This window comes from Chionomys nivalis, chromosome 15 (assembly GCF_950005125.1).
Source record: "Chionomys nivalis chromosome 15, mChiNiv1.1, whole genome shotgun sequence".
Classification (NCBI taxonomy): domain Eukaryota; kingdom Metazoa; phylum Chordata; class Mammalia; order Rodentia; family Cricetidae; genus Chionomys; species Chionomys nivalis.
In genome coordinates this window covers 11,469,079-11,482,551 of record NC_080100.1, presented here as the reverse complement: position 1 = coordinate 11,482,551, position 13,473 = coordinate 11,469,079, and the positions used below count along the sequence as shown (strand labels likewise).

The 13,473-nt window shown below is 49.1% G+C and overlaps 1 protein-coding gene across 3 annotated transcripts in view; it reads left to right on the top strand.

Moving 5' to 3' along the window:
- The window catches only part of Myo10 (myosin X), a 202,338-nt gene that overhangs the window by 162,519 nt on the left and 26,346 nt on the right, over positions 1–13,473 (top strand). For 2 of the 3 annotated variants that reach the window (XM_057789533.1, XM_057789532.1), the window contains 7 exons: positions 4,168–4,292; positions 4,400–4,514; positions 6,170–6,276; positions 7,874–8,101; positions 8,733–8,781; positions 9,367–10,251; positions 11,129–11,252. In XM_057789533.1, coding sequence (XP_057645516.1) covers positions 4,168–4,292; positions 4,400–4,514; positions 6,170–6,276; positions 7,874–8,101; positions 8,733–8,781; positions 9,367–10,251; positions 11,129–11,252 — 1,633 coding nt within the window. Of the gene's footprint in view, positions 1–2,135; positions 2,439–4,167; positions 4,293–4,399; positions 4,515–6,169; positions 6,277–7,873; positions 8,102–8,732; positions 8,782–9,366; positions 10,252–11,128; positions 11,253–13,473 lie in introns of those variants that run through there. The other variant, XM_057789531.1, reaches the window with a different exon arrangement.

Genomic DNA, 13,473 nt, shown 5'->3' with positions numbered 1-13,473 from the left:
ATGTGTGTATCTGCGCAGTCATGACACACACAAAGATGTACTGTTCCGGAATGTCTTTAAAGGTATACTCACACGGAGACCTGTTGTCTGTATGACTAGTTCCTTCTCTAGTGCAGTCTGGTCCTTTTCCCGCCCTTTCTCCTCAGCAGTCTCTGCACTCACACCTGCTTTGCCTTTCGTTTATGTCTCACCTTGTGACCGGCCACAGGTATGGCCAGTTTTGCAGGAAGGGGCTGTCGATTTTCAAAGTGAGCCGAGCATCCGTGGCTGGCACTTTCAGTCATCTCTGCAGAAGGTGCCACCACTTCTGATGTGCTGGGGTCAGGTGGCTGCTGGCTTCTCATGGTGGGTGACTGCCTCGTTTTGAGTGTTGTCCTGCCGACAAGGTTGTCCTTTGATCACACAAAGGTCCACACTCTGCCTCTTCTTTTGAACCTCAAACCATTCCATCCTGAATGTTATGTCCCTGCTCAACCTGGGTCTCTTCCCTGCATCTCGTCTCTGCCCCATGTGAAAACTAGACCATGGCAGGTGGTTTTTTTTGTTTTTTTCCCCACTCCTTTGTTTGGGCTTCTCCTTCCACTACAGCCAACCTTCCTTTCGGCCCTTGTGACACCAAACTGGTGCAAGTCCATGTGGTGCCTGAGGCTCTTTTTTTTTTTTTCCTTTTCATGACAGGATTTCTCTGTGTACAGTCCTGGCTGTCCTAGCATTTACTTTGTAGACCCAACTGACCTTCAACTCACTGAAATCCACCTGCCTCTGCCTCCTGAGGGCTGGGATTACAGGTGTGTGTCATCCCCCCCCCCCAACATTTCTTTCATCCCTTCCTCCTCCTTGGAAGGGTAGGTACATCATTTAGGACCGAGCACCCAACAATCTCTTATCCTCAGCTATTTGACCAGTTATGACTTTATATTAACTGCTGCTCATTGATAGAAGGACCAAAGCTGAGGACAGCATTAATTGTTTAACAAATTATCTAGAAGGCAGTTTGACAGCCTGACCACTTAGCCAAACAGTGGTAGTAGCCCCCCCCCCACGCCACACCCACCCCCCAGGGCCTTTGACCTCCCCAACCTTGGGCCTTTGCGTTAGTACGGCAGGCATGAAATTCCCTCCTGAGAGCATGGCAATAATGCCACTAATGACCGGTAGGTTCATCTGGATGAGTAAGACCATTCTTGTCTTTCTGTTTGTGTTTGCTGCAGTGCAGTCTTAGACTCTGTTGTATTATGTGCGTGTGTGCCACCTGTGTCTGTATGTCCTTTCTCCAATGTGCGCATGTGGAGGCCAGAAGTTGACGTCGAGTAACTTCTATTACCCTCGACCTTGTTTTCTTCCGATTACGTATTCATTTATGAAAGGGGCATACCTGTGGGTGGAATCCGTTCTCTGCTGTGTGTGTTCCCTGGACCAAATCCCGGTGCACGCACCTTTACTGGGCCAACTCAGGGACGCACCACCACCTTGTTTTTGAGACAAGACCTCCAACTGAAGCTGGCTTTGGACTAGACGGGCTAGCTACTGAGTTCCTAAGATCTGCATGTATACGAAGCTCAGCATTGGGGGTCACAGAAGTGTCACTGTGCCCAGTTTTTATGGTGGAGTATCTTTGTCCACGGACCATCTTCCCCAGTCAGTGGTGACACCCATGGCACCCTTCCAAACGTCAGAAACCTTAAGGACAAAATTTAGCCCCGACTTGTGACTCTTCCACGAGCCCGAATGACAAAAATCTTGTACATAGTAGGTGTTTCGTAACAGTGCAGTTAGTGACTTCGCCGGGGCTGCAATTGCCTGGAGTTAGAATGGCTTCTTCCAAAAATCCAGTCTATTTGTTCCCATCAAAACCTGGCTGTTAGAGCCCCGCAGGCAGTCTTTGTTGCGTGCAGCAGGGCCGGGAGAACTGGTTACCAGCGAGAACTAGCGAGCATTAGGCAGGCTTTGAAAAGCAAAATGCTTCTTGTCCAGCCTCCAGCTGTGACATCTTTGAAAGTTAAATTCACCAGAAAAGGAAGTTGCCACTGAAAAGAGAAGCACCAATGGAAAGCCTGGGCTACCCCCTCGTGACCACCGTAGGCGGGTTGCCCAGGGCGACAATCAGCCTATAGAGCCCCCTTCCCCTGGTTAAATTACTGGGAAGGGGCCGAGGCACAATGGCTGTGGGAGTCTGCAGAAAGCCGCAGCTCCCAGCGTCCCTCACTCCCCTCGCTGCGCTGTATCGAATCCTAGAACCACACCACACTAATTAGCCCGGAGTGGAAAGGGTTGTCATGGTGACCGGGCACTTTTTTTTAAAGCCCAGGAATGGTGTTCATTATTGTCCCGAGTCTTTAGCTGTGGGGAAAAGGTCAGGGTGGCGGTCGTTTTCCGTATGAAGTTTGGCCTGAGAGCCTAGCAGAAGGTGGAATGTCCCTCGGAGACGCAGGAAGATGGTGAGTGCCGATCTGGGTTCAGAGGGGTGGCCCCTGGAGGCCTATCTTTTCGAGTGCTTTAATAACGTGGGTGCCAGGCTAAGGAATTATGTGGAGGAAGGAGAAGGTGACAGGGCCAGAATGTGGGTCAGGGACAGCGCTACCTGGAGGAGGAGTGCTAATTCTCACTTCTTGGAACCTCGATGACGCCAGTTAAAAGTTTCTCCGCTTCCACTGAATTTATTAACAAAATTGAAGGTGTCTGATAGTCTGTAAATGCTTCACTCTGTAAATGCACTCTGTACTATCCTTCGTAGATCATTGCTGCTCAGGTTTTGTTTCTAAATCTGTCAAGCTAGAAGCGTCACAGCCAAACGCTTCCAGCGCAGCTACTTATCCTCACACTGCCAACTTTAACCCAGAGCTAAAGTGTGTCACGGGGATTTGAATTTCAGAGCCTTTTGCTTTTCTTCCTTTTCTAAGGAGAGTTCAAATGCAGAGACTAAAAGTCCGAGTCGCCGGTCCCTGGCTGCTTGCCCTAATTTGTTGGCTACACTCTATTAGAATACTGCTAAGTAAAGACAACCTGACCACAGTGTTTGTGTAAGGCATTCTTGAGAGGAGTCTGCCTGCTGGAGATGGGGGCAGCTGTTCCATCAGAGGGATTTGCAGTGTGTGTGTGTGTGTGTGTGTGTGTGTGCGCGTGTGTGTGCGCGCGCGCTGTTGTTGTTGTCATTTTAATTTTAGTTTTTGAAGCTGCAGAATAACCCGGCTTTAAGCCTACTTTTGTGTTCATGACTAATTGTGTTTTTTTTAAGGGTTAGAGAGGAAACTACTTTGTGTTTTTTGGCCTTTTCCACAGTATGGCTGGTTTTTGGTTCTTTTATTAGACTTCTGTAGGATAACAGCATACAAGTTAATTAAAGGGACTAGGGGCCTGGGTTAGAAGAATGGATCACCGTTCAAAAAGCTGCAAGTGGGAAATCACCCGCTTTGCTTTCCCCTGAAAAAACGATTGTTCTAGCGGCAGAGCCAGCTGGCAGCTGTGCAGACGGGAGAGCAGACACCCGAGGAGGTGCCTTGGCTTGGCTTCCTGTCTCATCTCTGTGTCCTTGGGATCACTCGGGAGAACTCGCAATCAGTGAGGTATTGGCCTCATCGCGCGTGCGTGTGTGCACACGCGTGCACGTGTGCACACGCGTGCACATGAGTGTGTATGTGTGTGAGAGAGAATCTCCGTCCTGTGTGTTCCTTATTGATTACTGTATTTTTTTCAGCTAAGAAAATAATCTCTCGCTATCCTTAAATAGAAGTTTAACAAAGAGAGCTACATTCAGAACTGTATTTATATAACGCCGTGGACTTTAAAACGGTGACGAGTTAACTTTCAGGTGTATTTGTGACATGATCAAGTGTTTGAACATGGATATTTTAAGGGATCGATGGTATCGTTCAAGATGTAGTAACGGTATGGTAGTTATGTTAAACTGTCGTATATATGCTTAACGTTTCACTAATGAGATTAAATTGGCAATGGTATGAGGAGGACAGTAAAGAGGCTGGTGGGCACAGCAGGCTTGGCTGGGACTGGGGAGGTTGGTGATGAATCCACAGGCATTCACTTTCTGTTGTGTATTTTGTGTCGGTTCAAAATTACAGTGTGTATATGTACACGAAACAGCAGTGAGGGTGGCCTTGTGAGTGCTGTGTCATCTAACGATCCCATGTCATCCCATTGTTCACGGTTTAGATGCCAGACCAGTTTGATCAGGCGGTGGTGTTAAACCAGCTGCGCTACTCTGGGATGCTGGAGACTGTGAGGATTCGAAAAGCAGGATATGCTGTCCGGAGACCCTTTCAGGATTTTTACAAAAGGCAAGAAGGAGCTAAATGGAGCCTCCCTTTCTTCTCACCCGCCCCACCTCTCTCTCCAGAAGGGGTAAGAGAGAGCAGAAGGTAACACCATGCGTCCTCTCCCGCAGATACAAAGTGCTGATGCGGAGCCTGGCCCTGCCTGAGGACATCCGAGGGAAGTGCACTGTGCTACTGCAGCTCCATGATGCTTCCCACAGCGAGTGGCAGCTGGGGAAGACCAAGGTAGAATGGCGGGAATCTGCCACACATGCCCGGGGACTGGTGATGTCCACAAGGTGTAGCATTCCCAGACACTGCTCGGTGGTTGTTATTAACATCCTGATGTGGGATGTGTGTGTGTGTGTGTGTGTGCATGCATGCACACATACCAGGCAGTCAAGAATGCTGATTAAATGAGACCCTTGCGTTGTGAATCTGCAAGACAACTCCCAGCACCTCAGAAGCGAAGCCCCAAGGCCTTCCAGCTCGAATTTGAATGCCATGCATGTGTCATCTTAGCCGCCACAGCAGCTATTGTGTGGGAGACCAGCAGAGAGCATGAAACCCTTTGGGTTGCCAAAACCTCAGCCAAGAACAAGAAAAGTAAAACCCACGTTCTGCCTTGCTGCTGGAGCAGAGGTCCTTAACCCTTATTCCAGATGAGAGCTGGTACCTTTACTGAGAGAAAGCCCTCCTGTCTGCATCTTTTCAAAACTGAGAGATACTAATGCTCAAGACTCATATGAGATGCAGTTAACTTGACCAGCATTAGATTAACGAGACCCTTAACCAAAATGAGCCTGGAAGAACCTGTAGTTTTTTATTCATTCCTGAACCTGGTGTGTGTGTAACCCCTGAACCAATACGCTTCATTTCCAACTTCAAACTTGGTAATCAGAATTACCAAGGGTGGGGGAGGAGGGGGGCTTGAACTGAACTCAGAACCTCATCCATACTGTCTTCTAGGCTCTCATTGCCACTAAACTATGTTCCCAGATCCCAGAATTTCTTCCTCACCCTCCTTTAAAAAAAATTTATGCCAGGCGGTGGTGGCGCACGCCTTTAATTCCAGCACTTGGGAAGCAGAGGCAGGCAGATCTCTGTGAGTTTGAGGTCAGCCTGGTCTACAAGAGCTAGTTCCAGGACAGGCTCCAAATCCTGTCTCTAAAAAAAAAATTACTTTGTTTTTAGTTATGTGTATGGGAGTATGCCTATGAGCACAAGTGCCCATGGAGACCAGAAAATGTGGGATCCCCTGGGACTGGGAGTTATGGGTAATTGTGACCAACCTGATCACACTGGAAGAACAGCAAGCGTTCTTAACCACTGGGCCATCTCTCCAGTGCCCCGAGATGCTTTCTTGGTATCAGTAGTTTTCTGTACGTGTAAACTTTTGAAGCCAAGATACTCTGGTGGCAGTTGCTTAGCAGGCATGGAGAGAAGGCGGCTTTCGACAAGATAGCAGAATTATAATGTTTCCAGGACTCTCCTGAATTCACCCCTCGGTGTCTCCTCTTTCTGTGCCGATCTCTGTGTCTCTTGTCACTCAGATTCAGTCTAGGACCAATGCTGGTCTGTGAGCTAGTAAGTGTGCCCTGGCGACATTAGGAACGTTGGTGGCCACCTGACCGTCCCTTCATGCCTGCTGACTGTAGTAATAACAACAGAAGGTGGGACTTGACTTTCTGTCTGCCCCTCTTTGTTTTTCTTGTCATATACCCTTATTGGATTTTAGAATGTGTTCGTTTGTGGCAGGTGAGCCGTGTAAAATGCCCTGTCCTGAAAAGCCCTATTGTGGGAGTTTGCAACAGACAGCAGTAAAGAACGGGTGCTGTCCCCAGATGTCTCCTTCTGCAGCCATGTTCTTTTCCCCTGACACATGCCTCCCTCATGGGCAGGTCTTCCTTCGGGAATCCTTGGAGCAGAAACTGGAGAAAAGGCGGGAAGAGGAGATTAACCGCGCAGCCATGGTGATCCGAGCGCACATCTTGGGCTACTTGGCGCGGTAAGAACCCCACCCAGGGGAGGGGCATGGAGCTGTAGAAGGGCTGTGACCCCCCAGTGGAGTGGTTTGTGGGAGGGGAGAGGTACCCAACATGAGATAAGTGACCGCAGCAGCAACCCAGTAAGCCTGACCTGGGCAGAGTGCACTTAAAAGCCTCACGCTCGGCTCTGCAGCATATCTTGAAGCCCCTGGGGTGTGGCAGTGTCCTTTGGCACTGCTACCTGAGGGTGTCTCTTATTGCATTTCAGATTCTGGAGTCGTCTTATTGGAATATCTGCCTGGTCTCTACTGACTGACAGGCAGAAACAAAAAAGACTCCAGAATCTAAATATTTTTTTACTGTGTGAAACATTGACCCCTCCCATATTTGTTCATATATGATAAGCATACATTCTGCCTATGAGCTATATCATCCCTAGCCCCAGAAATCAGAAAATCTCTTGATTTCATTTTATTTTTTTATTTTTTAAAATATTTATTTATTTACTATACAATATTCTGTCTATTTGTATGCCTGAAGGCCAGAAGAGGGCACCAGACCTCGTTACAGATGGTTGTGAGCCACCATGTGGTTGCTGGGAATTGAACTCAGGACCTTTGGAAGAGCAGGCAATACTTAAACACTGAGCCATCTCTCCAGCCCTTAATTTCATTTTATGTGTATGGGTTTGTTCCCTGTATGTATGTCCTTGTACCATGTGCCTACTACGGGTGGTTGTGAGCTGCTGTGTGGGTGCTGGGAATTGAACCCTGGTCCTCTGGAAGGCAGCCTGTGCTCTTAAGCGTTGAACCATTTCTCCAGTGCTTGAATCTAAAATTTTCTAAGCTTCCTATTAGCATTCAAGAAATTGCAGATTTGATGTTTGGGGATGAAGAATTCTCAACTTGCTTCGCTTTGTCTAGAGACCATTTCTCTCACTGCTTCTTTCATGGCTGTTAAATTTTGCTGTTTTGTGAGAAAATCTTACTATGAGCTGTGGATGGTTTGGAACTCAGTGTTGGTCAGCTTGGCCTCATGCCCAAGTGCCGAAACCACCTGCCTTTAATCCCAGCAGTGGCAGGCGCATCTCTGTGAGTTCAAGGCCAGCCTGGTCTATAGAGCTAGTTCCAGGGACAGCCAGGGCTACACAGAGAGACCCTGTCTCAAAATAACAAAAACCACCACCAACAAAAGCCATGTGCTACCAACTCTGCTTCATGGTCATTTGGTCGGGTGTACTCTGCAGGCCACAGGAAGCCCTTGGCTGTTCCATTTCATGTGGTAGCATTTTGTTTTGTTGCCTTCACATGAACATCAAAACATACTGAATCTTCTTTGGCTGTGTTCACCCAGCCTGCGGCAGACTGCTCAAAGTTGGTCTTCGGGTTACTTGTTAATTTAGCCAAGATAATGATAGGATTCTAGCTTTATTTTGTTTATTATCATTCTTTTGTTTTTCTTCCATTTTGTTTGGGCCTAAACTTCCTCCTCTGCCTGCCAGTCTCCATAATGAGAATCCAGGTCCAAATCTGAGTGATTTCCTTTTGTCTTGTCCTAACATAAGCTCATCTGCATAGCCCAGAGCCTCATCACCTGCGCGGCCGATCTCATTCGCAGGAAACAGTATAGAAAGGTCCTCTGCGGTGTGGTGACGATACAGAAGAACTACAGAGCCTTCCTCATGAGGAAGCGATTTTTGCTCTTGAGAAAGGCAGCCATCGTCTTCCAGAAGCAACTGAGAGGACAGCTGGCTCGCCGGGTTTACAGACAGCTGCTGGTTGAGAAGCAGGAGCGGGAGGAAAGGAAGAGGCAGGAGGAAGAGAAGAAGCGAGAGGAAGAAGAAAGGTATGTGCTTGCTTGGGTGAGACATAAGGGGACCTTGGGAACGTCACCCCTCTTGGGTGTCAGGAATTCCCAGGGGACTTGAAGAACTCGTGTGAAACAATAGTTCTTGACAGCCCAAGAAGACTCAGGTCTGTGATGAGTTCTCTTTATACACAGAGTAAGTATACCCATCCGTGTGTGTGCGCGCGTGCATGTGTGTGTATGCAGCACACAAACAAGCATACATGTAGGTGCATGATGTGGAGGGCAGATGTTGAAGTCAGGGAGCTTCCTCAGTTTCTCTCTGCTACCACTGAACCAGAAGCTTACCAATCTAGAAATGCTTACTGACCAGCAAGCTCCATGGGGCTCCTCGTTTCTGTTTCCTCCAACACTGGAATTATAAATATGTACTGCATGCTTGGCTCTTTGCATGAGTGTAGAGGATCTGAACAGAGGCTCTCATGCTTGCACAGTGAGGACCTTACAGACTGAGCTGTCTACTCAGCCCTCTTCCTGTTTTTTGACTAGCAGAGATCTTTGGGCTCAGCAGCCAAGTGCTTGCCTAGTATCCAAGTACCGGCAAATTAGTCCCATTGAAAAACAGTTTCAGAGATGTTGGTGTTCACCAGCTGTTTTTTCTTTTATTTAGAGAGCGAGAGAGAGCACAAAGAGAAGCCGAGCTCCTCCGCGCCCAGCAGGTAAGGACCAGGGCTACATCTGGGGCTCTTTATGTACTTCCTTCCTGCTTCAACCCTTGACACTGGGGATTAGAATGGAAGTCAAGCGGGAGGTAGCGGAATAACAGAGATGCTGGGGAGATGCTGCTGGTACCCGCCCCTCCCAGTGGTGCAGGGCTTAGAGAGTGCTTGAGATTTCAGCGTGAATGGTACGGTCTCTCTGTAATAAGGTACCGCCCTGGCAGTGCCCTAGGGATGCCATCACATTCTGTGCCATTTCCAAGGCTTGGTTTCTCTTGAGGCCTCTCTGTGACCTGGTGGCCACCTCACTGTCCTTACACCATGCTTGGTTCTTGATGTGTCTTTCCTGGTGTTTGTTCCACTCTCCACTTTTATAAAGACATCGTTCATACTGGATACAGGCTCACCTCATTGACCCCTCATCATTTTAACTTAATCACCTGATTAAAAGCCCCTGGTCCAACTGCAGCCGTATCCTGGGTGTTTAGGGATAGGACTTCAGCATGTCAGTTGGGTGGGGCTATAGTTCGATGTGTGTAAAGGAAGAAGGTGCTGATTCTAAAACCCATCTTCCCCCATGTCCAGGAGGAGGAAGCGAGGAGGCAGCAAGAACTTGAAGCCTTGCAGAAGAGCCAGAGGGAAGCGGAGCTGACCCGGGAGCTGGAAAAGCAGAGGGAGAACAAGCAGGTGGAGGAGATCCTCCGTCTGGAGAAGGAAATCGAGGACCTCCAGCGCATGAAAGAGCAGCAGGAGCTGTCCTTGACCGAGGCCTCCCTGCAGAAGCTGCAGCAACTGCGGGATGAGGAACTGCGGAGGCTGGAGGACGAGGCCTGCCGTGCTGCCCAGGAGTTCCTGGAGTCCCTCAACTTCGACGAGATCGACGAGTGTGTCCGCAACATCGAGCGCTCCCTGTCCGTGGGGAGCGAGACTTCAGGCGAGCTCAATGAACTCACAGAGACGGCCAGCGGCGAGAAGCCAAACTTCAACTTCAGCCAGCCCTACCCCGAGGAGGAGGTGGACGAAGGTTTCGAGGCTGACGACGATGCCTTCAAGGACTCGCCCAACCCCAGCGAGCATGGTCACTCTGACCAGCGAACCAGCGGCATCCGGACCAGCGATGACTCCTCGGAGGAGGACCCTTACATGAACTACACGGTGGTGCCCACCAGCCCCAGTGCCGACAGCACGGTGCTGCTTGCTCCGTCCGTGCAGGACTCTGCCAGCCTGCACCACTCCTCCAGTGGGGAGTCTACCTACTGTATGCCCCAAAACAGCGGGGACCTGCCCTCCCCCGATGGCGACTACGACTATGACCAGGACGATTACGAGGACGGGGCCATCACCTCCGGCAGCAGCGTGACTTTCTCTAACTCCTATGGGAGCCAGTGGTCCCCAGACTACAGGTACTCCGTGGGCACCTACAACAGTTCCGGAGCGTACCGGTTCAGCTCGGAAGGGGCCCAGTCCTCGGTGAGTACCTGTCCTCTTGTCACTGAGAGCGGAAGTGCTCCACCATCTACCACACTGCTGCACTCAGACAGGACCCCTAAAGATGTCAGCGGTGTTCTGAGAGAAACTCCTCAACTCCTTTCTCTTTCCAGATAGGGTCAGTGCAGAGCCCAGAACTGACCTTCATCCAAGCCATCTACAGACATACCTGGCTTAAGCTGGCCCCACAGTCCCTTGTATTGAAGAATTTCCTACCATAACTTAAGAGTCCATACTAAACAGTGTATTTCTTATAATCTTGATAAGGGAGGCATGTTCTTTTCATTTTCTGGGTTTTTTTATTTATTTATTTTTTAAGTTTTCTAAGGTTTTTTTCTTTTTGTTATGTCTTAAATACTGTATTTTCTCAGACTTGGCAATGTTTTTGGTATAACAACTTAAAGAAGAGTAACTTTGGCATGGCTCAATTAAAATGATACCCTTAAGTATCTCCTCCTGCCCTGTTTTTTAGAGGCTGGGCTTCTCTGTATAACAGCTCTGGCTGTCCTGGAACTAGCTCTGTAGACCAGGTTGGCCTCGAACTCACAGGGATCTGCTTGTCTCTGCCTCCTGAGTGCTGGGATTAAAGGCGTGCGCCACCACCTCCTGGCTAAACATCTTTTTAGCGTGGAGCCTTCGAGTTGAGGTCAGTTTGTATTGTAGGTATCAGGTCAGCTCACGGCTTGACCCAAGGGCTGAGTACTCTGTAATTCTGAATTCCTCAGATGGCTCCATAACTGTGATGGCCTGGATAGGGAGTGTGCCCCAGTTATGTTGATGTTTAGCTGGTGGGTGTTTTCATCGCTTGCTTCCCTCACCCTGCTCACCGCTGCCTCTCCCTCTCTGTCTCCTGGTCCAGTTCGAAGACAGCGAAGAGGACTTTGACTCCAGGTTTGACACGGACGACGAGCTCTCCTACCGGCGAGACTCTGTGTACAGCTGCGTCACTCTGCCCTATTTCCACAGCTTTCTGTACATGAAAGGTACAGCCCACAGCTCCCACAGCCTGGGTTGGGGTAAAGCTATGGAGAATCAGTCAGCACAGCCCTCACCTCATGATGGGCCACTTAGGTGAATGAAGAACGCTGGGTCGCTTTGGGGCAGTGTGGCTGCTACTGCCATGGTGCCTGTGGCCTTGACTCCTCTGAATTGGTTCCGGGTGATAGGTCAGAGTTTGCGAGCGTGCAGCGTCCGTTTTTCATCCCACTCTTCACCTGTCTTGTGTCACCTCTTTCTCACTCGCACTCAGATGTGAACTCGGTCACTGCTGGAAGGCCCTGGGACCCTGTGTCCCTCCTCCACACACACAAGACCTGGAAGGATGTGTTGACGGCTGTGGGAACGCAGCCAGCTCACACCTGCTGCACCATGAGATTTTTGGGCATCTCTTCCGGTTGCTGTTCAATATCAAATGTGCTACACTTAAATATTAAGCATCAAAAAACCTGGAGGCACCTGCCACTTAGGAATTGTTTTAATTCATGTCTTAGGTTTGTGCTTGGATCCTGTGTGATGCTGGGTCCTCACACAGAGTCAAGCACAGTGAGAAACCAGTCGTCATCGGGATTGGCTGGCAGATTCATATAGATGGATTGTTTCTTGTAGGGTCCTAGGCTAGGGGTGGTGGGAGCAGGGAGTAGCGCATGGGCCTTGGAATGACAGCAGAAGCACTCATCCCTGATTCTGCAAGCCTTTCTCTCCTGATTTCGCTATCAGCAAGGATTTTGTTATTCCTAGCCCTTTTCTTCCCTGCCCACTCACACATGCATGCACAAGTTCATGTGTGTCCGCCTGCCTGCCTTTTCTAAAACATGAGCCCAATGACCATGTTCAGTCATTTCAGTTTTCACTGTGATCCAAATATCTGCAAAGTGCTCATAAATTTCCTGCCGGGTTTAGCTTGGGGAAGACTTTTCTGTCGCCTGAAGTCACTGTTTGGAAAGATGAATGCTGGGAAATTCCTAAGACACTTAGCACTCAGTGAGTGTTGACCAAGCAGGAAAGTCTCAAGGACATGGCCCCCTGTGCACCTGAGTGCGGTGGACACAGCAGGGAGTTTCCTAGGGCCCAATCCTAAACAAAGAACTATAGGAAACTAGCCACACCGAGTAGAGGACCTGCCCTCTCCAGGGAAGAGCCTCCCTGTTGGTTATCCAATGCCAAGTGGTCACCCTGAAATCATATACATGCAGTCATGTGTTCTGAGCAGAAGAGCAGCTGCAGGGAGGCCCGCGCAGCGACTACTATTGACACATTTGACTAAGATTTATCACTTAAAGATAAAGCAGCAACAGAACAGCCTTGTGCTGCTGTTTCCTCCGGGCCTGTTTTGAACGATGAAGATTAAAGTCACAAATCAGAACAATCATCATGCTTCATCGTGAGAGTCCTTGGCAGGTTTGCGTGGAGAAACAGCTCTGCCTTGGCTTAGTCACTGGCAGTCTCAGCCAGCTGAGTGGAGAACTTCCAAAGTCTAAGGAGGGAGAGTGGGTATTTTCGGGGGGGGGGGGCTCTCTCGGCTCTCCATTCGCTCCAGGAAAGGGTCTGTTAGATGTGTTTTCTGACTGAAGAGGAATGCATTGTTGTTTGGGCCTTAAGTCTCCATGTCATGTGTCCCTTGCTTTGGTCATGGTTTGATCAAAAGAAGGTAGGATGAACCGTTTTATAGTGAGAGGTAGAAATCAGTTGGGTTCTCCCATGTGCCACTGTGAAAGACTTCTGAGTGTGGCTAGTAAGATGCCAGTCGCATATCTGTGAGTGAACCTGACTGCCAAGGTCACCTCACCCTGTGAAAGATAGCCATGTACGTATTCTCGTTATGTTATCTCAGTTCAAGAACATTTCCTGCCAAGTATGCTGGTATGCAGTGCTATTTCCTCTACTCAGAAGGCTGAAGCAGGAGGGCAGCACTGGCATCGGAATGAAACCCTATCTCAAAATAAAGATTAAAAAATGGAATGGGGTGGAGTGGAATATACCAGCTTGCTTAGCATGCATAGGTACCTGGGTTAGACCCCAGTCCCACATAAAAAAGAACAAAAAGAAGGCTAGATCCAGTTCCACCTGCCCTTTCTCTCTTTTGTAGTCTGACACACGTCCCTCTCCACGCCTGCTTGTTTGTGATAGTCTCAGCCTGTTACCTTTCACCTATAATCCATCTTCAGATGATGATGTTTTTCTATGAGAAGATACATTGCCCAAAAC